Genomic DNA, 25,212 nt, shown 5'->3' on the forward strand with positions numbered 1-25,212 from the left:
TATATATATATATATATATATAAATCATCAGTTTGCAAATAAAAGCCAGGGTGTAAATAGTGATTTATTAACATTAATTAACACCTGTCGGCAAAGAACAACCTAATTTTTTGCCATGCTTAATGCGATGTGTCATGTGATACAGAAACATGAAATTGAAATTTACTAACCTGTCTAAATTGCAGGATAATTAAAATTATTTTCTGCCACACATTAAAAATGTGTTTATTGGTATAGCTCAGTGTTTGTTTGTTTTTTTCTTTTCTACAGGGTGTCAAGGCTTTTAAGACACTAACCAGATGTATGAGAGCAAAACTTCACTCATGTGATAAAACAACATCATACTACTGTACATTATGGTCTAAATCATAATGATCAGCTGGAGTGGAATAATTAATATGGCTGCACTGCGAGGTGATTGAAAGTGCCATGATAGTTTCCGGGAGCCTTAATGGAGAAGGGAAATCAATGCAGCCAGATGGTGTAGTTACAATGTCTACCAGCAGGGGCTAACAAGCCATGCTAATAAGCCAAACCTTTAACCTTTGCCTTTAACCTTTGGTTAAAATGCCAAAAGATTGTTGGAGATTTGGGCTTATGTGGATTTCCATCATTATATGTGGATTAGGACAAGCACAGAATTTGACACAAATTATGGTAGCTCACACACACAGACATCACTTCCATAACTGACCGTGTTGCCCCCAGCTGGTGTCATTAGATTTGAATTACTTTGAGGCATCGCACAAAGCCTGAAGATAACCACAGTGATGTGACAAGGACCCAGGGTGCGTCTCAATCATCTCCATAGCTTCCTAGGTCGTGAATTAGTATATCATGTACATGAAATCGGGCACTAGTAAGGATAGTAAAGACCCTGTCTCACTACACATTGGGACACTGACTTTGACTTGACAATGTTCTGATTGTACAACATCACTACTGGTATTTATGAACAACAGCAGAACTGATATCTTTCTGGCATTATTTTTTAATGTTATTTAAAGTGGCTACATTAAATACTCTGCTTGTTACATGTGTGCAACATCTTAGCCATAAATAAATTATAAATATTAGCTAGATTATGTTCATGACCTGTCTGTATGTTTATGCTGAAATATAATTAAATAATGCTTTGTTTTAAAATAAATAAAACATCTATCGTGTGCCATTAAGTGTAGTGAGCTGGCTCATGTGATTTATGTTTTGCACTTCAGAACTTCCGATGCTCCCTGGTTTTCACGGTGCATTGTGGGACCTTTTAGGTAGCAAACGTTTTAGTGCACTGGTAGGATTCCGCCATTGAGACAGTCCTTAAAATGGCCAGCAGTACTTAACTACTTAACTAAGTACAGACTTAGTGACCACCAGCTGGTGATAGAAAGAGGACAACATAAGAAGGTATGGTTACCTAAAGAAGAGTGAATCTGTAATGAATGTAGATCAGGAGCAGTTGAGATGGAGGCACACTTTATTCTCCACTGTGACAAATACACATCCTTTAGAGACTCACTGTACAGTCAAAAACAGCAGATTATTTATGAGTTCCAGTCACTCCATGAAACTGACAAACTGAAAATATCACTTGGTGAAGGACCTTCTTCCTCTTTAGTAGCACATCATATTTGTAAATGCCACAAACCAAGAGGTACTGAGTGAACACATCCACATTATAATACTATTAATATGTATACAATATATATATATATATATATATATATATATATATATATATATATATATATATATATATATATATATATATAATGTATTTTGTTCTTGTTTTGCTTTATGCAATGCTTTGGCAATATGTACCTAAGTATGTCATGCCAATAAAGCAATATGAACTGAATTAAATTGAAGATCCAATGGAGTTATTAGGTTTTGTCACAATGTCTTTAAAACCCTTTTCATTCATTAAATATTTCTAAAACCCACATACAGACATAAAGGGTGACCAATAGTATTGATTTAAAAAAAAAAAAAAAAAGAAATAAAACAATAATGAGGACATATAGAGATACAAGATTTCCACCTGACACCAACGATATATTCTTAACTGTAGCATTTATTTTATTTAATTTATTTATTTTTTGGCATTTGGTTATTATCCATGGCACACTTTATACATTTGACTGAATTGTACAATTGTGTTTATTTTCTTTTGTCATTTATAATGGCTATTGTTGTTAATTTAAATATTATTGTTCCATAAATATTATTTTATATAAATATGTTGTATTTGGTATTGAGAAAGGGTCCATAAGTGTGTAATATGGATTGAATGAAAATTAGTCTCGCATAGCCAGACCTTCAAACTGACTGCTTTATAAAGCATGCGTGTGCACAGATTTTATTTTAGAATGTGCGTACGCTTAAATCCACTTCAACGCTCATATTCATAAAAACATTTTTTGACATGGAAAAGTGCTTAGCGCCACATCAGGGTCTGAGCAGACGTACACACTTTTCCTTGTCAGATTACTGCAGGTTTTTGGAAATCTAAGCTGTTCTTGCAGGTCACCATTCTAAATGAAAGGATTTAGACAATGACTGGTGATCGTTTGTATGTAAATGACATTAATTAGGTGTCGTTTACAATGCTGAGAACTGAAACCATTCAGCTGCACTCAAGTTCCAGATCATTTGCGATTTATAGATTTCACATCTGAAAAAGACGCGTATGCTCGTTTTCTGTGTGTACGTTTATTCTATGAATCACATGTACGCACATCTGAGAAATGGTCTAAGATCAAATTTAGAATGGTTTCTCTGCAACATTTTATAAATGAGGCCCCTGGACTATATTGCAGCTTTCATTGGCCAAGGACCGCCCAAGAGGACGCTTGACTGACATGTAATGCAACCGATCACAGTTCGTTTTGTTCTGCGGCATATTTAGGGGCGTGAAAGTGTAAAGTCGATGTCCCTACAATAACAGACCGGTGTGCATCTATAAATTATTAATTCAAGAATGTTTTGCAAGTTTACTGCAACAATGGAGCTACGAACTTCACATACTTTTGAAAATCCAGCGTATAGTTGACCCTGATATGCACTCATTATCACAGTTGTAAACATGACCACGTTCTTCTTCTATGAGGGGGTTTGGCATCACGGCATTTGTTTCCAGGTGGACTGTTAAAGAACACACACATCTCCTGTAGAAACTCCTAAAGTGTTTCCAGATAAGTGTGCCATATGCATCAGATATTCAGGCATGACGTCTGAGGCTGAGACTAAGTGAAAGTTCAAATTAATATGCCAATAGATGGCGGCAAAACTTTACAAGTGAATGAGACTCATTCAATGAATCAGTTGCAAGAGACTTTTAAATTGACAGGAACTTTCCCTTAGCTGTAAAAAGGACAAAAAATATAGAGATCACTTTCCTCAGTAGACATTCAAACGAATTTTTATAATGGATATAATATTATGGACATCGACCTGAAGAATGAATGTTATATCAGACACAGGTAATGCTCGCTCTCTGTCTCTCTCTCTCATACTGTACAAAATTCAATGAGTTTCAATGGAGGGACTCAACATTTCTTCGTTACTAGTTCTAAAGTGACGTCTTAGAATTAGTAAAAGAGGCTTAGTCAAACTAACAACTTGAGATTTGAATCCGTGGCAGAAGGAAGTAGTGCTGCACAAAAGAGGGTTTTAAAGACACTCCGTTGTTATTTCTTATTTATTTACACACTCATGCCATCAAACTGTTGAATAAATGCAATATCACACTCGTAGCTGTGCGATATGGCTGTATATCAGCACACTGTGATTACCTACGGCCGAATCACAGAAGTGCTGATATACAGCCATATCGCACGGCTACTCGTGTGATATTGCACATTTATATACAAAACATTTTAGGATGTTAATTGGAACAGAATTGTTTTTATATTGTGTTGCACATCTGACATATTTAAATAGGCTACTGAATGAAGTAGAAACTTTGTCTAGTAACAACCTATATTTCTTCACTATAAACTATCAGTATCATTTTATAATAACGTTCCTTAACAGTATATAATGCATTATAAAATGTACCTTTTGTGTGATGTCGCACACAGATGACAAATGAGAATAATTGTAATTTTAGTTTAAGTAATCTGTGACTTTCTACACAGAAATATTCTTTTCATATATATAAATAAAAGATGAAACCTTGAGGTACAGAACATAAATATTCACACATGCATAAAAATACATACAGCAAGTGACTCAGACATTGTTGAATGCATGTATGCCAGTGGTTTGAAAAGCTGTTTTAATTCCATTTGGGCAGAGACTTGCAGTAAATTAGATTAATGTTAAAGTGTCATGTTTCCAGGATTAGAAAATGAATTCAAACGAGTCTCTAGGTGTGTGTTGGTGCTCAGCAGGTGGGACGTATTGAGCTACCTCTCTCTTGACGCCACCGTTGATTCGACTCTCTCTGCCATGTCTTTGAAATTTCAATAATCCCGTTTCAACAACCTAACAAACAAGCACAGCGCAGGTTAATAAAATAACTTTTAATTGTAGCTCCTGTTTGACTACTAGGCAAATGTGACTGTTATAGTACACTATAACTCTCTCCCCATTTTTATCAAGCAGAATGCCACAGAAGAGGCAGTGAACGAGTGTGAGAAGGACAAGTAGTTATTCAAAAAGTGATTTTCCACTTGAACATACAGGAGAAGCCTCCTGAGGCCTAAGCAACTGTGGAAAGGGGGCGTTTAGGCCCAATGAACGGGTGAGGAGGCACTACCATGAGGTGTGGCGTACGGTCGCTGTGTTTGTCAGGGCTGATGGATGGCTCTAGGCTGTTTCGGGATCATAGATGATTGGAAGATTGAGTTCAGGTAGGACGTAATCAGGTGTTAAATGAGACAAAGAGACGTTTTATTGACACAATAGGCAACAAAGGAGTGTATATCTTGTGCAAACAAAAATGGAGTGTAAGTGTGTGATATGCATGTATGATCCGAGAGCAGTTTTTTTTTATGTGCGATGTTTCCCAAACATCTCCACTGTGCTTATTGACTTTGCACATAAACCTTTTTAATGATGATGCTGTTTAAATTGCGCCATTGATTTTAATGCACCAATTACGTCTATAGTGTATGAGAGTCGATATGTAGGACAGCAGTACAAATAGCTGAATATGAGAGGGCTTTAGTCCAGCAATTTTCTATGAGTCTTAAGTGCCCACGATCTGTAAAACACCTCACTTTCCTGAAAAATGTGCAATCAATACTGTGGAGAAAACCTTTTTAAGGCTTGCAGTTACATGCATTTTCTGCTGAATGAAAAAATAATCACGTTTTTTGCGCCTTGTGGCTACAGGAAAAACAAGACGCCTTTAGCATCATTACAAATGCGGCCGGAAAAGGCCGTGAATTTGTGTGCCCATCGATCTCCACGCCTGCTTATTTTGGCACGATTGTAACCATCTTTCTTTTAGAGGTGCAAATGTGTAGTGTGATAGGAGGGGACGGCGGGAGGCGGCGGTTTGAGAAACGCCGTTATTTGACAGTGTTTAATTGGAGAGTACATTTGAGAGGCAGCCGTCCCCGCCGCTGGCTTTGCTTCTAATTGCCAGCAGCGCCGCGCTTAACGAAGCGAGCGAGAACGAGCGTGGGTGAGGGAGAGCGTGAGGAACAGAAAGAGAGAGGGGCCAGGTTTCCACGGCAACGGCAGATCAACAGTAGGCTGTAGCCGAGGGGGTAGTTTCATCTTGAAGAAAGACCCTCTCTACTTAGGCTCCCTCTGCAACAAGAAACAAATGCCCCAGCCGCACGTAAACAAAACACCAGCGAAAGAGCTCCTTTTAAAGCTCAGCCCGCAGAGTGCGAGGTGAAGCGAAAACCTATCCATTAGAAGGAGATTAATGAAAAAAACTCAGTGGGTCCTCCCATCGCAGCCTCGGTTAAATAAGCCGCTACGAGCATCCCTGTCTGCGAAATGTGCTTCTATGTGGTCCAGAACCACTATCATCCAGATCTCAATTATTATTCATGCAGCTTCACTCATTTCATCTGCCATCCGCGGGAACGCGTACGCTGTAGGTGATGTCAACAAGAAGATGAAGAACACCAGCAGAAAGGAAGGCTATCTGATTCATTAATCCTGACTGTTGAGTATCAGGTATTAAACACTAATCCCTCGCCTTGGTGCTGGCGTTTTTTTTTTTGGCGGTTGTAGTTCTCCTGAAGACCATTAGAGGGCAGTTTGGCCTTCTAAACTAACGTTATCCTGATCTTACGCTTGACAGTGTAACGTGCATTTCTCACATTTTGTCTCTTTACGCACATACTTGCTCTGAGTATCTACCTCACTTTCCATCATGTACGTTTGATATTCTTTTTAACTTGTTTATGGTTCTCGCTTTTCCCAGCGTTTGTTCACTGGCTCACATCCATTTATTTTTATCTGTGAAAGCTATCATTTCAGAGGTGCGCGAATTACGTCGTGGCATATCTATAAAGACAGCGCACCAAATGAAAGCTGGATTGATTTATTGTCTTTCATCTCAGCGTTATCATCTTTATGGCTTCGTCTTTATTGTGCTGTCGAGTACTGGGAGGTCTTGGGTGTAATGGTTTAACTTCTTGTAGAGGAGAGAATTAGGTTTCAGAGACTGAGAAAATTCAGGGTCTGGAGTTTTTTGATCATTAATATTGATGGACAGCTTTTGTGAAGTGAAAGCTTCACATTACTAGATCTCACATTCGCTATTCTGTTCTATTAAGTTCCTGTCAGTCTGGCGGAACTGTAACCTTTTCCTCTTTCTCTGTTTACACAGGCGAAGAGACCCAGAACGTGAGAGAGAGAGAGAGAAAAAAAAAGAGTCTTATATCTTTGTCAGATCAATTTGCTTTATTAATGAAAAAGCTTTATGGAGAGATCACAGTCCCTAGATTCATTCTTAAACAATGACTCACCAAGCAAATGTATTTCTTTGTTGATTTTTTTCTTCACTCATTTTATTACAAACTTTGCAAGGACTTATTACAAGGGGTTTGTTTTCAACATGCGGAAACAGAACGAAACAAAACACATGGGAATCAAACAAACAAGTCGGATCGGACAATCCACTGTTCACAATAAACATAAAATCTGATAAAGCCCTCTGTGACAGGAGCCAGTGAATGACTACGGTGCAGGCATACGACGGCCACATTCACACTGACTCTGCAAAAAAGATCGATCCATCCAAGGCAAGATGTGCACATCTCAATAAACACTTTACGATTTTTATATGCCATCGGCTTTTGTTGTAAGATTTAAAAAGCTTCACTTGCATGTACATAAAACTGTACAAAAACAGATCATCACAAGCATTTTTATTCCTATATAAATATAACCAACAATTAAGGATAACAAGTTTTGAACTCTCCTGCAAAAGACATACTTTCAAGGCAGCTGTCTTCAGTTTGGGGTGAACGGTGAAGATGAGTTTTGTGCAGTGAACGTTGCTTTTGTTCTCAAGAAAAGGTTTTTGAACCGGCACTAACATTTCAGCAAGAACAGTAAACGGTTTCTACCAATTATCTTTGGAATTCATGCTCAACTCGTCGCCTGCTTGACACCACGCACGGGGGATGTGGAGAGCTATGTACAGAACGCATTTTAAGAGATGTTTACCACAAACACCAGTTTTCGTTATTCTATGAAGAAAAGTCTCGCTCTAAGGACGAAGAAAAGACTCCCTCGTTCGTTACGGTCGTCTCGTCACATCCAGACATCTAACAGCGAAAGAGCACAAATCTAAACACCAGTTTAAAAAACAACCACGAGAAGTGGACATTCCTCCGTCAGTCCTCTGGCATTTTGGCCACAAGGACTCTAGGAGACTAGCCTTAGAATTACTAGGAATAAAACAGCTGAGATGAAGCCAGAGGAGTCGAAACCTGCAATTCAGACTATCTGACTCAGGCTGGCATCAGAGTGGAGGAAGGTCAAAGCCTGCTTCACTCAGAGTTTGAATAGATGAAAGCCTTTAAGTGGTGGTAGAGTTTTGTGGTCATCTCTATCTTTTAGCCGTGTTAAGTCCAGGTCAGCGATCTCACACGTTCGCCTGGGCAGAGCGTGGTTGCAGTGGAGAGGAGGGAAAGCGAGCTGGGCTAATTACACTAGATCATGACTCTCGCTGGATTTTTTCCCCCCCTATCAGAGTCACTAAATGGCTTCGAAAACAGCATAATGTGCTTTCTTTCCTTAGGGTGGGATAATCATTCGCCTTCTTTAATCATGGCTACGTCCAGTAATTTCCATACGTTTCAGCCTTAATTATTCGGCGAGAGGTGCTGAAGGCAGTCGCGATTCGGTGAGGTAAGTGCAGTGAAAAATGCGACTCGCTAAACAATTGAAGCGTTCGGACTGGGATCTTTTCCGTAATCTGTGCTTCCTTTGGGGGCTGGAGTATTCGCATATGCCAACTGCACCACACTCATTACTCACCCTAATTAAGGAAATGCCCATTGCAGAACACCTCGTCAACCCCCCGGCAGACACACGCGCTCGCCCAAGCACCGGGATCTGGGCAGGTACTGTGCTGCAGCAGGTGCGGGAAAAGTAGAGATATCGAGGTGATGCAGTAGTAATGATAATGTCCATCAGATATATGGTCCTTGAGCACACTAGATAGTCATTGTCAAAATGGTCCCCCAGAGATTCTCTCAAACATGGCGGGAGACACAGCTTTAGAGAAGGTTAGATAGTCAGCACAGTGTCAAAGAAAAAAGAAAACAAAGCAACCAACCCGAAGAAATATTGATGGAGGACAGAACATTTATGTAAAAAAGTGGTGGAAAATAGGCAAAATATGGTGATGTGATCGTTTGTAACATTTGTCATTTTTTGATCGTGGAAAAGAAAAACATGCACAATTGACATGCGAAAGACAAGACAGGATTATCAGTCTAATTTGTCCATTGTGATTGTTATATACAACTGTTTTAAGGCATTAATACATTTGTTCTTCAAACAAAGTCTAAATAGGACCCAAAGATGTCATTTAAAACCGTAAAAACGATGTAAACCAAGAAAACAGGACTGTGAATATGGTTGTGGCAAAAAACATTTGATGGAGATGAGGCGCGTCTGTGGACGAAACTATTCTGATAATTTGAGGGTAGGCAGGTGGTCTCCTCCTCACTGAGGCTGTGCTGTGTGAGCCGTAGGCGTCTTTGCGAGTGCCAGGCAGCGTTTGCACTACACCGTGGGAGTTCAGGAGAGATTCACAGTGCCAAAAAACACAAGTTCTGCCACATGACACAAAAGTATGCACGCACATTCTCATCTGTTGAATAGCGTGTTAATGTGCCAGAAGCCACATGTGTTACTTTTCGTGACAGTAGGTCCCCTGACGCACAAACGCACACACCGGCATATGTTAAGGTCTGTCATAGCGAGTTAATCGCTGTTAAACCCACCGCCCTCCCTCGCCAAACGCACACCTACACACAAACTATACACCGGTTTCAGTGTGCACATGGACATAGAGCACAGCAGGTGAGGATCTGGGCCCTAGACGGGCACAGCGAGGGTCACGGAGCACCGTCAGGAAATCTTCCACCTTCACTCCAGCTCGTCTAGTTACGTTCCCATCTGGCCATTACAAAAGTTCAGACCCTCAAAAGCAGCAGTACCAACACACACTTCAGGTGTTCAGGCTGATTTAGATGTAACTTTTGACCTTATTTTTTTTTTATTTATTTTTTTACTATTTTTCAACTCAAGCCGGATAGTAATATTCATATATACACCATACAAATGTATTTACAGCGTTTTACATGTATAAAGACTGCTCTCCTCTGAGGACAGGATCAAGTTAAGAGTGTTAGACACTCTGTGTGTGGCTCAAGACCCTTTTACAGCAGTATCTCCTGCCCACTACAGCACTTGGTAATCTAGTAAAAGAACCCATGAACATTCTGTAGGCTAGTGAAGCTAAAAGTCGGTTAGTCACATGAAAGAATTTATCGGTTGTTTTTGATGGTATACAAATAGTTTCAAAGAAATAACGTGTTAAAAGTGATAATAAATAGATGTATGAACGAATGAATGAATAAATAAATAAAATAAATAAATCTACTCTGATGACAATAGTGTATTTTGCCACTATTCAAATGATATTTTATCTTGTCGCAGATTCGATGTTCTCTTTTCGCAACCGTGTCTCTGTAACTTCTGATGTGTGTCAATCAAAGATGGTGGGTGTGGTTATCTCACAGGTATATCTCTCTTTTTGAGGCGTGATTGGAAGGGGGGCTGGTAGGCGGGAACTCTGATGTCACGCTTAGAGGCACCTCCTCTAGTGGGGCGTGGTCACTGGGGGTGTGGTCACTACTGGAGTAGGCACTACGGGAAGGTGGGAGGCGTGGCCTGTTCTCCTCTCCTCCCAGCCTCACGCTCCCATTGGCCAGGCGTCCCAGGCTCCCCCTCTCCTGATAAGGCACAAACGTGGACAGTTTAGGGGGGTTGCGGGTCTTGCGGACGGGCGAAGGCTGACCGGGCATCCAACAGGCATCTGAATGACCAAGCTCGCTGCACTCCTGGCTGCAGTTTCCCGTCATGGCAACATCAGGCAATGAGCGAATATCTGCAAGAGGAAGGCACACAAAAAAGCAGTCTTTAATGATTACAGTAAGTGAAATTAAAAAACAAAACAAATCAAAACTTGTTTTGATACACTTGAGTTAATCTCTACCGGGTGAGTCACAGAAGACACTGCAGTTCACCTAGCGTCAAATGCAAGCAACTAACAGGGAATACACAAAGAGCTGCCAGTGGTTGCTATGCACTGTGGTGTGGTTGCTATGTGAGAGACAGTTGTTGCTATGCACAGTGCTGTTGTTATGTACTGCACACTGGGATTTCTTCAGTGGCTACTGTGGGTCAGATTCTTCTGGGTTGATGTGAATTGAAATGGTTTCTTCATAGTGTTTTTATGTCGATTGACAGTTGCTATAGGTGCAGTGATTCGATTATCTGCTTGCCCACATATTATATTGGAGGTTTGGTGGCAAAAGGGCGAAAGTGCAATTAACTTTTCACCACATTTACAACCCTTGGTCTGCATACTCTCGATATACATGTCTTGAATATTTATGTACATGTACACATACAGGCACACCCCCATTTGGTATCCTATTTCAACACTAAATGAGACCCACTAAGGCCCCTGAAGGAGAATTCAGTGCTAAGGCTTATTGATTGGCAGGTCTGAAATTAGTGAGCCTCTGATTGCTATTCATTTTCCATTCCAGTGTTCCCTAATTAATTAAATAGGGCTGAGACCCAGTGACCCCATTCCGACAGAGCCACACAGACAGCTACATTAACACACACTCCCTGTAATCCACCAACCACATGCGCTTTTTCTCAGGAGCCGTTCACTCCGTGTACCACGTTCCTCACCCCTGTGCTTTCACACCAGAGGTTCTCAACCTCACAGTCACAAACCCACGTGGGGTTGCTGGAGATACGGATGAGGTCGTGGTAAATTTCATATTCATGGCATATTTTGAGCAGAATTTTTATAGCTATATAGACCTTATGTAGCTCCGCCCCTTTTCAGTGCTGCGCTAGTTGTGTTCTGTCTTCTAGTTTATATTTCCACATCATGAAGGTAAGATCTTATGGATTTATGAATGAACAGCTCATTTTAAAATCTTCCTAGTCTACTTACATTTATGATATTCGCTTCAAACATTACAATACTCATGATAACTTTTGTTAATTCTACAATAAATAAATCCACTTCACCAGCTTATTACTCTTCACAAGTGATGCCAAAGAAATACACAGAGCTATCGTAAAATCGGAAGTTCAAGGACAACATTCTAAGGATGGTTGTGTGCTTGTTTCTCTGACGCATAAAAAGTGAATAATAATGGGGGGGAACAAACAGTAAAATAACAAGATATCTTAATTCTATGACATAGGTAAGGTTTTTAATCAAAGACCAAATTGACATAGTTCTATTAAAAATTCTTGCATGTGCGTTTTTCTACAGATGCGGACAGAACTACTTTTTCAGCGGCACCGCAACAGAAGCAGATGCAAACAGTCTTTTTACAGGGTCAATCTGAGTCATTTTTCAGTGAATCAAATACATACAATGGTGAGACTTAAAGGGTTAGTTCACCCAAAAATGAACATTCTGTCATTTATTACTCACCCTCGCGTCGTTCCACATCCATAAGATCTTTGTTCATCTTCAGAACACAAATTAAGTTCTTTTTTATGTCTGAGAGGTTTCTGTCTCTCCATTGAGATCCAACACAGCTACCACTCCAAGGTCCAGAAAGGTAGGAAAAAGACATCATTAAAGTACTCCATGTGACTCTAGTGGCTTAAACTTAATTGTATGAAGCGATGTGAGTGCTTTGGTAAATTACGTTTTTTTTTTTTTCACAAACAAAGCACTCATGTTGCTTCATAAAATTGAGTTTAAGCCACTGGAGTCACATAGAGTACTTTAATAATGTCTTTTTACGAAGATGAATGAAGATCTTATGGATGCGGAATGACACGAGGGTGAGTAATAAATGACAGAATTGTCATTTTTGAATGAACTAATCCCTTTAAATCAATGGAGTTACTGAGTGGTTGTTCAAATGACAACATCAAGTTAAAGTGCCCCATTATGCTTTTTCGAATATTACCTTTCATGCAGTGTGTAATATAGCTGTATGTGAATGTAAACGGTCTGCAAAGTTGTAAAATCAAAAGTGCACAATAAAAGTTATTGTCTCCAAAAAAAGATAAAGAAAAAGAAAAAAGAAATGGACTCCGAACCACCTAAACTAGTTGTCAGGAATTCCAGTCTCATTTCATTGACCTGCGTAGGTACCGTGGTAACACATTTGCATAATGCCCGCTATGGTCTTCATTGGCTGCCCGTGAACAACATCTACTTTGACACGCCCTCAAACACAGTACCAGGTTTGTGTTGTGTACATGTCAAAAAGATGTTGTTTTCTGCTCTGCAAAAGCAAATTCTCTTTGAGGATTGAGGATGAGGATGTGAAGAGTCAGTGGTTAAAATTACCACAGAGATATAACAGCAGTATAACCTTTTTACAATTGATTCTCAAATCTCTGTAAGGTGTAAATGGGATTTACAAAATGCTTATCTATTAAAGATGGGGCAGTAGTGGCACTTTGAAGAAATCCATGCATTTTGTCATTAGTAATATAAATATTCACGAATAAAGCGTGTCACTACACACACACACACACACACACACATACATATATATACACACACACACACACTATATTGCCAAAAGTATTGGGATCAAAATCAAGCACCTAGGCATGCAGACAGCTTCTACAAACATTTGTGAAAAATGGGTCGCTCTCAGGAGCTCAGTGAATTCAAACGTGGTACCGTGATAGGTTGCCACCTGTGCAATAAATCCTTTTTTTTTAAATTTCCTCACTAATAAATATTCCACGGTCAACTTTTAGTGGTATCATAAGTGGAAGCAATTGGGAACAACAGCAACTTAGCCACGAAGTGGTAGGCCACATAAAATCACAGAGTGGGATCAGCGCATGCTGAGGTGCACAGTGTGCAGAAGTCACCAACTTTCTGCAGAGTCAATGCTACAGACCTCCAAACTTCATGTGGCCTTCAGATTAGCTCAAGAACAGTGCGTAGAGAGCTTCATGGAATTGGCATCCAAACCTTACATCACCAAGTGCAATGCAAATAAGCATCGGATGCAGTGGTGTAAAGCACTCCGGCACTGGACTCTAGAGCAGTGGAGACGTGTTCTCTGGAGTGACGAATCACGCTTCTCTGTCTGGAAATCCGATAGACGAGTTTGGGTTTGGCAGTTGCCAGGAGAACGGTACTTGCCTGACTGCATTGTGCCAAGTGTAAGATTTGGTGGAGGGGGATTATGATGTGGGGTTGTTTTTCAGGGGTTGGGCTTGGCCACTTAGTTCCAGTGAAATGAACTCTTAATGCTTCAGGATACCAAGACATTTTGGACAATTTCATGCTCCCAACTTTGTGGAAGCAGTTTGGAGATGGCCCCTTCCTGTTCCAACATGACTGTGCACCAGTGCACAAAGCAAGGTCCATAAAGACATGGATGAGCGAGTTTGGTGTGGAGGAACTTGACTGGCCTGCACAGAGTCCTGACCTCAACACCTTTGGGATGAATTAGACCGGAGATTGCAAGCCAGGCCTTCTCGTCTGCGCTTCTAGAAGAATGGTTAAAAATTCCCATAAACACACTCCTAAACCTTGTGGAAAGCCTTCCCAGAAGAGTTGAGGCTGTTATAGCTGCAAAGGGTGGGCCAACTCCATATTAAACCCTACGGATTAAGAATGGGATGTCATTTAAGTTCAAGTGCACGTAAAGGCAGGTGTCCCAAAACTTTTGGCAAAATAGTGTGTGTGTGTGTATATATATATATTTCACAGTCTTGCAACTGTGTATGTGTATATACAGTACAGTCCAAAAGTTTGGAACCACTAAGATTTTTAATGTTTTTAAAAGAAGTTTCATCTGCTCACCAAGGCTACATTTATTTAATTAAAAATACAGTAAAAACAGTAATATTGTGAAATATTGTTACAATTTAAAATAAAATAAAAATTGTTTTCTATTTGAATATATTTGAATATATTTCACAAAGTAATTTATTCCTGTGATGGCAAAGCTGAATTTTCAGAATCATTACTTCAGTCTTCAGTGTCACATGATCCTTCAGAAATCATTGTAATATGCTGATCTGCTGCTCAAGAAACATTTAATGTGTACAATTGTACAAAATATTTGTGTACAATATTTTTTTTCAGGATTATTTGATGAATAGAAAGTTCAAAAGAACAGTGTTTATCTGAAATCTAATCTTTTGTAACATTATAAATGTCTTTACTGCCACTTTTGATTGATTTAATGCATCCTTGCTGAATAAAGGAATTCATTTCTTTAATTTCTTTTCAAAAAAATAAAAATAAAAATTCTTACTGACCCCAAACTTTTGAACGGTAGTGTATAATGCTACAGAAGCTTTGTATTTCAGATAAATGCTGTTCTTTTGAACTTTCTATTCATCAAGGAATCCTGAAAAAAAAAGTACACAACTGTTTTCAACAATGAAAATAATCATAAATGTTTATTGAGCAGCAAATCAGCATATTAGAATGATTTCTGAAGGATCATGTGACACTGAAGACTGGAGTAACGATGCTGAAAATTCAGCTTTGCATCACAGGAATAAATTACTTTGTCAAATATATTTAAATAGTACATAGTTATTTTAAATTGTAATAATATTTCACAATATTACTGTTTTTTACTGTATTTTTAATTAAATAAATGTAGCCTTGGTGAGCAGACGAAACTTCTTTTAAAAACATTAAAAATCTTGGTGGTTCCAAACTTTTGGACTGTACTGTACATATATATAAATATATAAATATATATATATATATATATATATATATATATATATATATATATATATATATACATACAACAGTTCTGTCTGGTTCTCGAATCTGATTGGCTGATAGCCGTGGAATATTTCAGTGATAACAGCACTCCTACCTTTTCACCGTTTGTATCACTCCGCTAGAAGTGCGTCATGGCGGCCGATCAAATCCACCGTAATTTTTGAGAATACTACTTGTTGTACCACGATTTGTAGTTTTAATAGTTTTTTAGACGAGAATGTAGTTGTTTAGGCCTGAAATATGTGACTCATATTTAATAATAGTTCCTATTTTACAATTTGTTTTGACGTTTTGGGAGATGCGAGCTCCAGGGCTTCAGCGGATGTTCAGTGCTCGTGTAAGCGCCGAGAACAGCTTCATCTCAGCCAGTGCTTCAGGGGATTTACCGCTGGCTGTTATAGTGGTTAAACATGAGACATAATTCAATTTGAGTACATAGAACGGGCAATCTTTGGTCTTATTAATCTATTATTTGTTCCAGAGCAAGTCGAATTGTGCTATGTTAGATTTGATAATAATAAACGTTACCTTACATCCTTTATGTAGCATATTGGCTACAACTAACTAGACGGGACATATCAGACAAAGACTCTTCTCTGCTCTTCAAATATGTAAAACATTAAACTTTATAGTGTTTTTTTGAGTAAAGAAAACGCTTTAAAGAAAACAATTTTTTACCTACAGACAAATCACAGCCGTACTGATATACAGCCATATCGCACGGCTGCTCGTGTGATATATATATCACATATATATATATATATATATATATATATATATATATATATATATATATATATATATATATATATACAGTGCCCTCCACAAATATTGGCACCCTTAGTAAATATGAGCAAAGGTGGCTGTGAAAAAAAATCTGCATTGTTTATCTTTTTGATCTTTCATTCAAAAAATTCACAAAATTCTAACCTTTCATTGAAGGAAAAGAATTGAAAATGGGGGAAAAAGCTCATTATGAAATAAATGTTTTTCTCCAATACATGTTTGCCACAATTATTGGCATCCCTAGAAATTTTTCTGAGTAAAATATCTCTGAAGTATATTCCCATTCACATTTACATTTTTTAGCACACCAGGGTGACTAGGAGCATGAAATTGTGCAGCCATGACTTCCTGTTCCACAGGATTACAAATATATGTAAACACAAAGGCCAAATCCCCTTAATCATTCATCACAATGAGAAAAAACAAATAATATAGTTCTGATGTGCAGCAAAAGATTGTTGAGCTTCACAAAATAGAAAATGGGTATAAGAAAAAAGCTAAAGCATTGAAAATCCCCATTTCCACCATAAATGATTTCAATAATTAAGAAGTTTCAATCAACTAAAGATGTTACAAATCTGCCTGGAAGAGGACGTGTGTCTAAATCGTCCTAATGCGCAGTGAGGAGGAAAGTTTGAGTGGCCAAAGACTCTTTAAGGATCACAGCTGGAGAATTGCAGAAATTAGCTGAGTCTCAGAAAGCCTAAAAAAAATTACCAAACAGCACCTACATCCCCACAAGTTGTTCGGCAGGGTTTCAAGAAAAAAAAAAAATAGCTTTTTGGCAGCAAACCCACCAGATGGGTTTGGTGCACACATGGATAAAAAGTACCCCATGCCCACGGTTAAATATACTGCTGGATCTTTAATGCTGTGAGCCTATTTTTCTGCTGGAGGTCCTGGACATCTTGTTCAGATACATGGCATCATGGATTCTATCAAATACTAACAGATAAAAAATCAAAACCTGACCGCTTCTACTAGAAATCCAATAATGGGCAGTGGTTGGATCGTCCATCAGGACAATGATCCAAAACAAACATCAAAACCAACACAAAAATGTGTCACTGAGCACAAAATGAAGCTTCTGCCATGGCCATCCCAGTTCCCTGACCTGAAACCTAAAGAAAATGAGTGGAGTGAACTGAAGAGAAGAAGCACCAACATGGAGCTGGAATCTGAAGGATCTGGAGAGATTCTGTATGGAGGAATGGTCTCTGATCTCTCCTCAGGTGTTCTCCAAACTCATTAGGCATTATAGAAGAAGACTCAGAGCTGTTATCTTGGGAAAAGGACATTGCAATAATTGGGTGCCAATAATTGTGGCCAACATGAACTAGAGAAAAAAAAAAAATTATATATATATATATATATATATATATATATATATATATATATATATATATATATATACAGGTATATATATATATTCAAATGATCCTGTTCAAAAAGATGAACGATTGTTTCTTAATACTGTGTGTCATTACCTGGATGAACTACAACTGTTTTTTTGTTTTGTTTTGTAATGGTTGTTCTTGAGTTCCATTGTTTGTCCTGAACAGTTCTTCAGAAAAATCCTCCAGGTCCTGCAGATTCTTTGGTTTTCAAGCATTTTTTCTGCATATTTGAACCCAACAGTATTAGCATATTTTGAAGTCCAGCAAGTCCAGAATGAATAATTTTGAGATCCATCTTTTCACACTGAGGACAATTGAGGGACTCAAACACAACTATTAAAAAGCTGCAAACATTCACTGATGCTCCAGAAGGAAACACAATGCATTAAGACCTGGGGGGGGGGGGGGAATGTATGTAAACAGATGTAAAAACGCAATAGAATAAAATTAAAATGTGCTTTTTACTTTAATCCACCTTTAACCATGTTGTATCCTATAGTTAAGGTCAATTATAGAATTGCATTTACAACACCCCTAAAAAGTGAAAACTCTAAAATTCTGAAGTGCGTATAAATGTATTCATTATCATCAATTGGGAATCAAATTGCATTTCTTATTTATTTACAATTATTTATCGTTTATGGAAGCAGAATCCTTGAGAAGACTCGTTAAATTATTTATCCATGCCTACTCGCAATATATTTTAGATCCTAAAAAAACAGGTTGCGGAACGTTGAGAACTTTTGATCACTCTGCCTGCCATGTTACCTTTCTCTCCACTTTCGATTCTCGCCACAGCTCCAAACTACTTCATCTTCCAGAGACAGAGAAAATGAAGAGAAAAGTAGTGGAGACCCTTAAATGTGCAAGAGATCTACAGATGGCAGCCCTGAGGCAGACGCCAGGGCCCAGGGGACGTACCTCCACTGGCCTTGAACATCCATGCAGCTTTAATGCACTCATTAAAAAGAGCTCTGTAAGGCTCCACAGGCACAACATAACTGACAGTTCTCTCCACACGAAAACACAGCACTGACCCCACCAAACAGAGTGTGCCGCACAAACGTAGGCTTCAAAAAACTCCCAATAAGCAGGAACCGACATGGTCAATACATCAAAGAGGTCTGGAATAGTGTAAAAGAGGGCGTTTACTGGAGGAGGAAAGAGGCTTTATATCTCACCAAGCGGAATAGATCAACTCGCCCCTCTGGAACAAACACATTAGAGTCCTGCAGTCCTGTTTGTGTGTGTGTGAGGACTGGAGCATGTGGGAGAAAAAGTGTGTGGTGAACTCGGAGAATAATTGAGTGTGCGCGTTAGAGGCGCAATGTGTGTGTGTGCGTATGTGAGGGATAGGATATGCGTAGGATCGTGTGCATGTGTGTTAGATGCCGCTACTGTCTGTGTTTGTGAAGTAAAATGTTTGTGTGTGTGCACATGTTTGTGCAAGAGAGATGTGTGTGCTACAGATGGTGTTTGAAAGGTGAGGCACTTGGAGGGTTTAAATGTGTGTGTGTGATATTCTTTTTGCTCTATGTAGGCAGGTGTGAAAACATTTTTTTATTTTTTTTTACATTTCATCTAATTTCTTCCAATTCTTAGATTGAAGAATAGCCAATCATTAGTTTATAAATGCAGATTTGTTTTCAAATTGTTCTGTAATTGTGTAGTTCTGAAAACTGGAAAAGAAAGCATGGATTTATGGTCGATGTGAGTAGACAACTTTGAATCAAAACTTTCCTAAATACATATTTTCTTATAGACCTATTTTGTGTTATATGATGTTTTTGTGGGCGGAACCTACCTGGTGGCAGGAAATTACAGTTCTGCAGTAGCAGTTTTTTTTTTTTTTTTCTCGCAAGTCCGAGTTTATATCTCACAATTCTTAAAAGGAAAAAAAAAAAATAATAATTGTGAGATATACTCATTATTTTGTCTTTTTTCTTAGAATTACGAGTTTATATCCTAGAATTATGACTTTTTCCCCTCAGAATTGTGAGTTATAAAGTCCAAACTGGGAGATATAAACATGCAAATGCAAGAAAAAGAGTCAGAATTGTGAGATAAAAATATTATAGGCTATGTTTAAAAGTTATCTATGTAGAATGTTATAGGTTTAAATATGATTTCACGCTGTAACTGCTATGTATGTATGTTCCTTGTGAACTGCATATATGTGAATATTATGTAGACTTACTGTTTACATCAAATTCATGCTTTAATAGTAGACTAATCGTTGCAGTCCAATCTTTGACTTGCAACATAAACATCTGCGTTTAGCTTCAAAAGCCATCTTCAGTTACGGTATTCTATCCCACATGGAAAGAACCTATATGTGGATATATGCGCATATATGAAACCTATATGCAGTGTATATGTACATATATGCTGCATATATGCACATATATGATAATATATATGCTGCATATATGCGCATATATACTGCATATATGCTATATATATGCTGCATATATGCGCATATATACTGCATATATGCTATATATATGCTGCATATATGTGTATATATGCCACATATAGGCAAAATTGAGGTGCATATATGTGCATATACAGGAAATATAGGTCTCCTGTATTGCTTCTTCATATCCATATATATGCCCTATACATACAAGATATGTCTTCTATATAGCTAATGGCAGGATCTGGTCATTTTGTAGCTCATATCTCATTTTTGACTGTCATACATGATGCCTAGCTCATATTTTCTATTATCAAGGCAAAAACTAAGAATTAACGAAAAAAATTATGCAAGAACTTATGTATGTGCGAATGTAGCAGTTATGTATTTAGACAATTATTTTGTGATTCCACTTGCCATGACCATATTTGGGGTTTCCTGCCGCCATGCTGACTTGGGGTGTTGACGCACTTTGCTGCTTCCCAGTCTGCATGAGACATCACAGCGGTAGGTCGCACAAAGTTTTTGCGGTGATTCAATTAAGGCCATGTTTCATGTAACAGCTGAATTCACATGATATATTTGTATGATTGTAATCCAAAACCCCTCTGTGATGTACATTCAGATGTTTCGTTGATTATTTTTCTTTACTTAAGTTACTTTTAATATCTCTCTTTCTCAGCGTTGTGCGTTGCTGCCGCATGCTGTTTGTATGCTGCACAAGTCCTCATATATTGCCATTTGTGTTATACAGAATAAAGTGAGGACCTGATGGCAAGATTTTTCGCAGTCTGTCTTTGATTACGACACAACGCAGAAAACACACCGCTACACGAACACATGAAATTGGTCCCACATGGAAAAAACCTATATAAACATATATGTTTCAATATAGGTTTGATATAGGTTTTTAATATATGTGACATATATAAAATTGGCCGTTTTCCTATATTATGTGTACATATATGTACATATATGTGTATATATATATGTGTACATATATGTGTACATATATGTGTACATATATGTGTGCATATATGTGTACATATATGTGTGCATATATGTGTACATATATGTGTGCATATATGTGTACATATATGTGTGCATATATGTGTACATATATGTGTGCATATATGTACATATATGTACATATAATATAGGAAAACGGCCAATTTTATATATGTCACATATATGTAAAACCTATTTCAAAACCTATATTGAAACATATATGTTTATATAGGTTCCCTTTCGTGGGAACTATCGACGCTACGTCGGATGACGTGATGGGAACCCTCTGTATTTTGTGTTCGTGAAGCACCTCTGTATCCAACCAATGAAAAGACGCGACGTCAGAGGCGGGTGACGTCACGGATCAGGAAGCTATAAAGCACACCTGAACACAAAGCACGCCAGCTTCTGTTGTCTACAGCAAGCGCTCTCTGTATCTTGTTTGTCTTATTTATTGTTGTCTGTCTGATACATTCACACAGTGATCTCTTCGTCCGAGGACAAGAGTTTCAAAGCACAATATAAAAAGACATATATATATTATGGCGGAAAAGCAGCAGTTCAGAAAGTGTGTTCCTCCCTGCCCACGCTTCATTGTGGAAGGGGATACACACGATATGTGTGTTAAATGCCTGGGGGTTGAGCACGCACAGGTGGCTCTCGAGGGAGCCGTCTGTGTGCACTGTGAGCGGCTCACCCTCAGAGTGCTGCGTTCGCGTCGAGCGCTCTTCGAGGAGGGCGCCGAGGCGAGTGTTCCCCGCGGGTCCGGTCCCGCTGCTGCCGAGGCACAGCGCAGGCTGCACTCGTGGGGTTCACAGATGGATCTAGCGGAGGGGGAAGAGACGGGCTCTGCCTTATCGCTTCCCTTACCCGCTAGACCCAGTGTCTCTCCTTTGGTGGCGGAAGCACGCGTAGCGGTTTCTTCCCCCCGAAGAGAGGCACCGATGCTCAATATATCTTCCTCCGAGGAGGTTGCTGTAGAGAGTGTCGATGATGTACCGCCATCAACTTTACCAGCATATGAGGAGCTATTAGAGGTAGTGACCAGGGCTGTTGAAAAGTTAAACATCGAATGGCCTGTGGAGAAAGCCGAGTCCAGAGTTAAAAGCAAACTGGATGAACGCTTTCTTCCCCCTCGGTCACTGCCTCAGCGCCGGGGTCTCCCGTTCTTTCCCGACCTCCATGCCGAGGTGTCGAGGTCGTGGAAGAGACCCGTGCAGTATCGGCTGTACAGCCCGCAGACATCGCTGTACAGCAATATTGTTGGCCTAAAAAATCATGGCTATGGGGCGATGCCTTGGGTAGAGGAGACGCTTGCGAGCTATCTCTCGCCCGAGACCGCGTCGTCCCTTAACACCCCGGCGCTGCCCACCAAGCCTCTGAAAACTACATCCAGCTTGGTGGGCAAGGCTTACTCGGCAGCAGGTCAGGCGGCGGCATGCCTTCACACCATGTCCATCCTCCAGGCATATCAAGCCGACCTGCTGGGGGAAATTGATCAGAGCGGGGAAGCGTCCTTCGAGGCGATTCACGAGCTGCGCAAAGCCACAGATTTAGCTCTCCGGGCCACCAAGGAAACGGCCAAATCCATCGGCCGTTCTATGGCAGCCCTGGTGGCCACGGAGAGGCACCTATGGTTGAATCTGTCCGACATTAAAGAACGTGACAAAAACACGCTCATGGACGCGCCGCTGTCTCCTGGTGGCCTGTTCGGCGACGCAATGTCAACAGTCGTCGACAGGTTCCAGGAGTCACGCAAACAAACGGCAGCGTTTTCTAAGATCATTCCCCGCCGCGCTCATCCCCCCGAGGCTGCTGGGCGGGAGCAGCCTCGGCCGACAGCCAGCTCCTCAGCAACATCTGCGCACAGAGCGCAACAAAAAGCCAGTGTCGCCTCCCGTACTCCCCCACGCAGTGCCTGGGGACCGGGACGGGCGGCACAGGCGAAGCCTTCTGGAGGTAGGGCGGATCTGAGGACCGTCATTATCTCTCGGAAGGCTTCAAAGAAGAAGTCCTGATTTCTCGAGGGCAGCCCCCTCCGGGAGGATTCGGATATCGGGTCCTCCTCGGTGCCCTCAGGGGACCGTTCTGCCAACCCTGCCACCAAGTGTGAGTCAGGGCGCAGCGGTCTCCACCGATCCTCCGAGGGGGGTCGGTCAGCACGTGATTCGCCTGTCTGCCGGTGCGCCACGTCAGATGGACGAGCCAAGTGCTCAAAAAACACCAGAGACCAGTCTCGAGAGACTGGTTCCCTTAGTAGAATATTTGGAAGAGTGGAAGAATCTCCCGAATGTTTCGAAGTGGGTGCTGCTCATGATAGAACAGGGCTACAGAATTCAGTTCGGTTCACGACCGCCCAGGTTCAACGGGGTGCTTCCTACGGTGGTAACCCCAGAGCAGTCTCTGGTGATGGAGCGAGAAGTAACGACGCTTTTGCAAAAAGGGGCTATAGAAAGGGTTTCCCCTCCCAGCAAAATGTCGGGCTTTTACAGCCGCTACTTCATTGTCCCGAAGAAGGATGGAGGGTTGCGTCCGATCATAGATTTACGTGTGCTAAATCGATCCGTAAAGAAGCTGAAGTTCAAAATGCTTACACTCAGACAGATCATCCCTCAGATCAGGTCAGAGGACTGGTTTGTAGCGATAGATCTGAAAGACGCATACTTTCATGTATCCATCCATCCTTCACACAGGAAGTTCCTCAGGTTTGCTTTCGGGGGCGAAGCTTACCAATACAGGTTCTTCCGTTCGGCCTATCCCTCTCACCCCGCACATTCACGAAGTGCGTGGATGCAGCGCTGGCTCCGCTGAGACTCCAGGGCATCCGCGTGCTGAACTATATCGACGATTGGTTGATATTAGCTCAAACAGAACAATTGGCAGTTCAACATCGAGATGTTGTTCTGTCGCACATGAAGAGGCTTGGGCTGAGGCTCAACGCCAAAAAGAGTGTGCTGGTCCCGAGTCAGGTTGCAAACTACTTAGGTGTAATCTGGGATTCCACCACGATGCAGGCGCAGTTGTCCCCTGCTCGTGTGAGTTCCATTCTTGGGGCCGTGGAAGGGGTGAAGTTAGGCCAGTCACTCACTGTAAAACAGTTTCAGAGACTGGTGGGTCTGATGGCAGCTGCGTCCAACGTTATTACTTTTGGCCTTCTGCACATGAGACCCCTACAGTGGTGGCTCAGGACCAAGGGGTTTTCCCCGAGGGGAAATCCTTTTCGCATGATCAAAGTCACGCGGCGATGCCTTCGTGCTCTGGTCATGTGGAAGAAGCCTTGGTTCCTAACCCAGGGACCCGTGCTGGGGACTTCTGGTCGTCGTGTAATGCTTACGACAGATGCTTCCCTCACGGGCTGGGGAGCGGTCATGAGTGGCCGCTCAGCTCAGGGTCTGTGGGAGGACCATCAGCGCTCCTGGCACATAAATCGGCTGGAGATGATGGCGGTGTTCCTTGCACTAAAACACTTCCTCCCCGACCTGAGAGACCATCATGTGCTGGTCCGTACGGACAACACTACGGTGGTCTCGTATATCAACCATCAGGGGGGTTTGCGGTCTCGCCCATTATCAAAGTTGGCCAGTCGCATCCTCCTCTGGTCCCAGGGAAAGCTCCTCTCGCTGAGAGCAGCTTACATCCCCGGGCGGTTGAATGTGGGAGCGGACGCCCTGTCGAGGCAGGGCGCGAGACCGGGGGAATGGAAACTCCACACCGAGGTGGTGGAGTTGATATGGAAAACTTTCGGTCGAGCTCAAGTCGATCTCTTTGCCACAGAGGAGTCAGCTCAGTGCCCTCTGTGGTACTCACTTCAGCACCCAGCACCTCTAGGGCTGGATGCCATGCTACAGACGTGGCCGAGGCTACGTCTGTATGCATTCCCCCCAGTCTCAATGCTACCGGGAGTTCTGGAAAAGGTACGCTTCCTCCGTGGTGCACTCAGGTTGAGGCCTGTGGTGCGCACAAAGACCCCGACCTGGGACCTCACTATTGTGCTCCAAGGGCTGGCTGAGGCTCCCTTCGAGCCAATAGAGGAGGTGTCAGACAAGTTCTTGACACTCAAAACTATCTTTCTCTTGGCCGTCTCTTCTTTGAAGAGAATTGGTGATTTACAAGCGCTGTCAGTTGCTCCA

At 40.9% G+C, this 25,212-nt stretch overlaps 1 protein-coding gene and 1 long non-coding RNA gene across 5 annotated transcripts in view; one reads left to right on the plus strand and one right to left on the minus strand.

Moving 5' to 3' along the window:
• Positions 1–4,184: 4,184 nt before the first annotated feature.
• LOC125259406 lies at positions 4,185–6,826 on the plus strand. The gene is made up of 2 exons (XR_007182792.1): positions 4,185–6,135; positions 6,794–6,826. It is a non-coding gene; the product is annotated as an uncharacterized LOC125259406 (long non-coding RNA).
• A 26-nt stretch (positions 6,827–6,852) lies between these two features.
• The window catches only part of pcdh1a (protocadherin 1a), a 104,957-nt gene continuing 86,597 nt past the window's right edge, over positions 6,853–25,212 (minus strand). For 3 of the 4 annotated variants that reach the window (XM_048177015.1, XM_048176999.1, XM_048177008.1), the window contains exon 5: positions 6,853–10,594. In XM_048177015.1, the coding sequence (XP_048032972.1) occupies positions 10,221–10,594 (374 nt within the window). In that variant the 3' untranslated portion in view covers positions 6,853–10,220. The remainder of the gene's footprint in view (positions 10,595–25,212) is intronic. The other variant, XM_048177023.1, reaches the window with a different exon arrangement.

This window comes from Megalobrama amblycephala, linkage group LG2 (genome assembly GCF_018812025.1).
Source record: "Megalobrama amblycephala isolate DHTTF-2021 linkage group LG2, ASM1881202v1, whole genome shotgun sequence".
NCBI classification, from domain to species: domain Eukaryota; kingdom Metazoa; phylum Chordata; class Actinopteri; order Cypriniformes; family Xenocyprididae; genus Megalobrama; species Megalobrama amblycephala.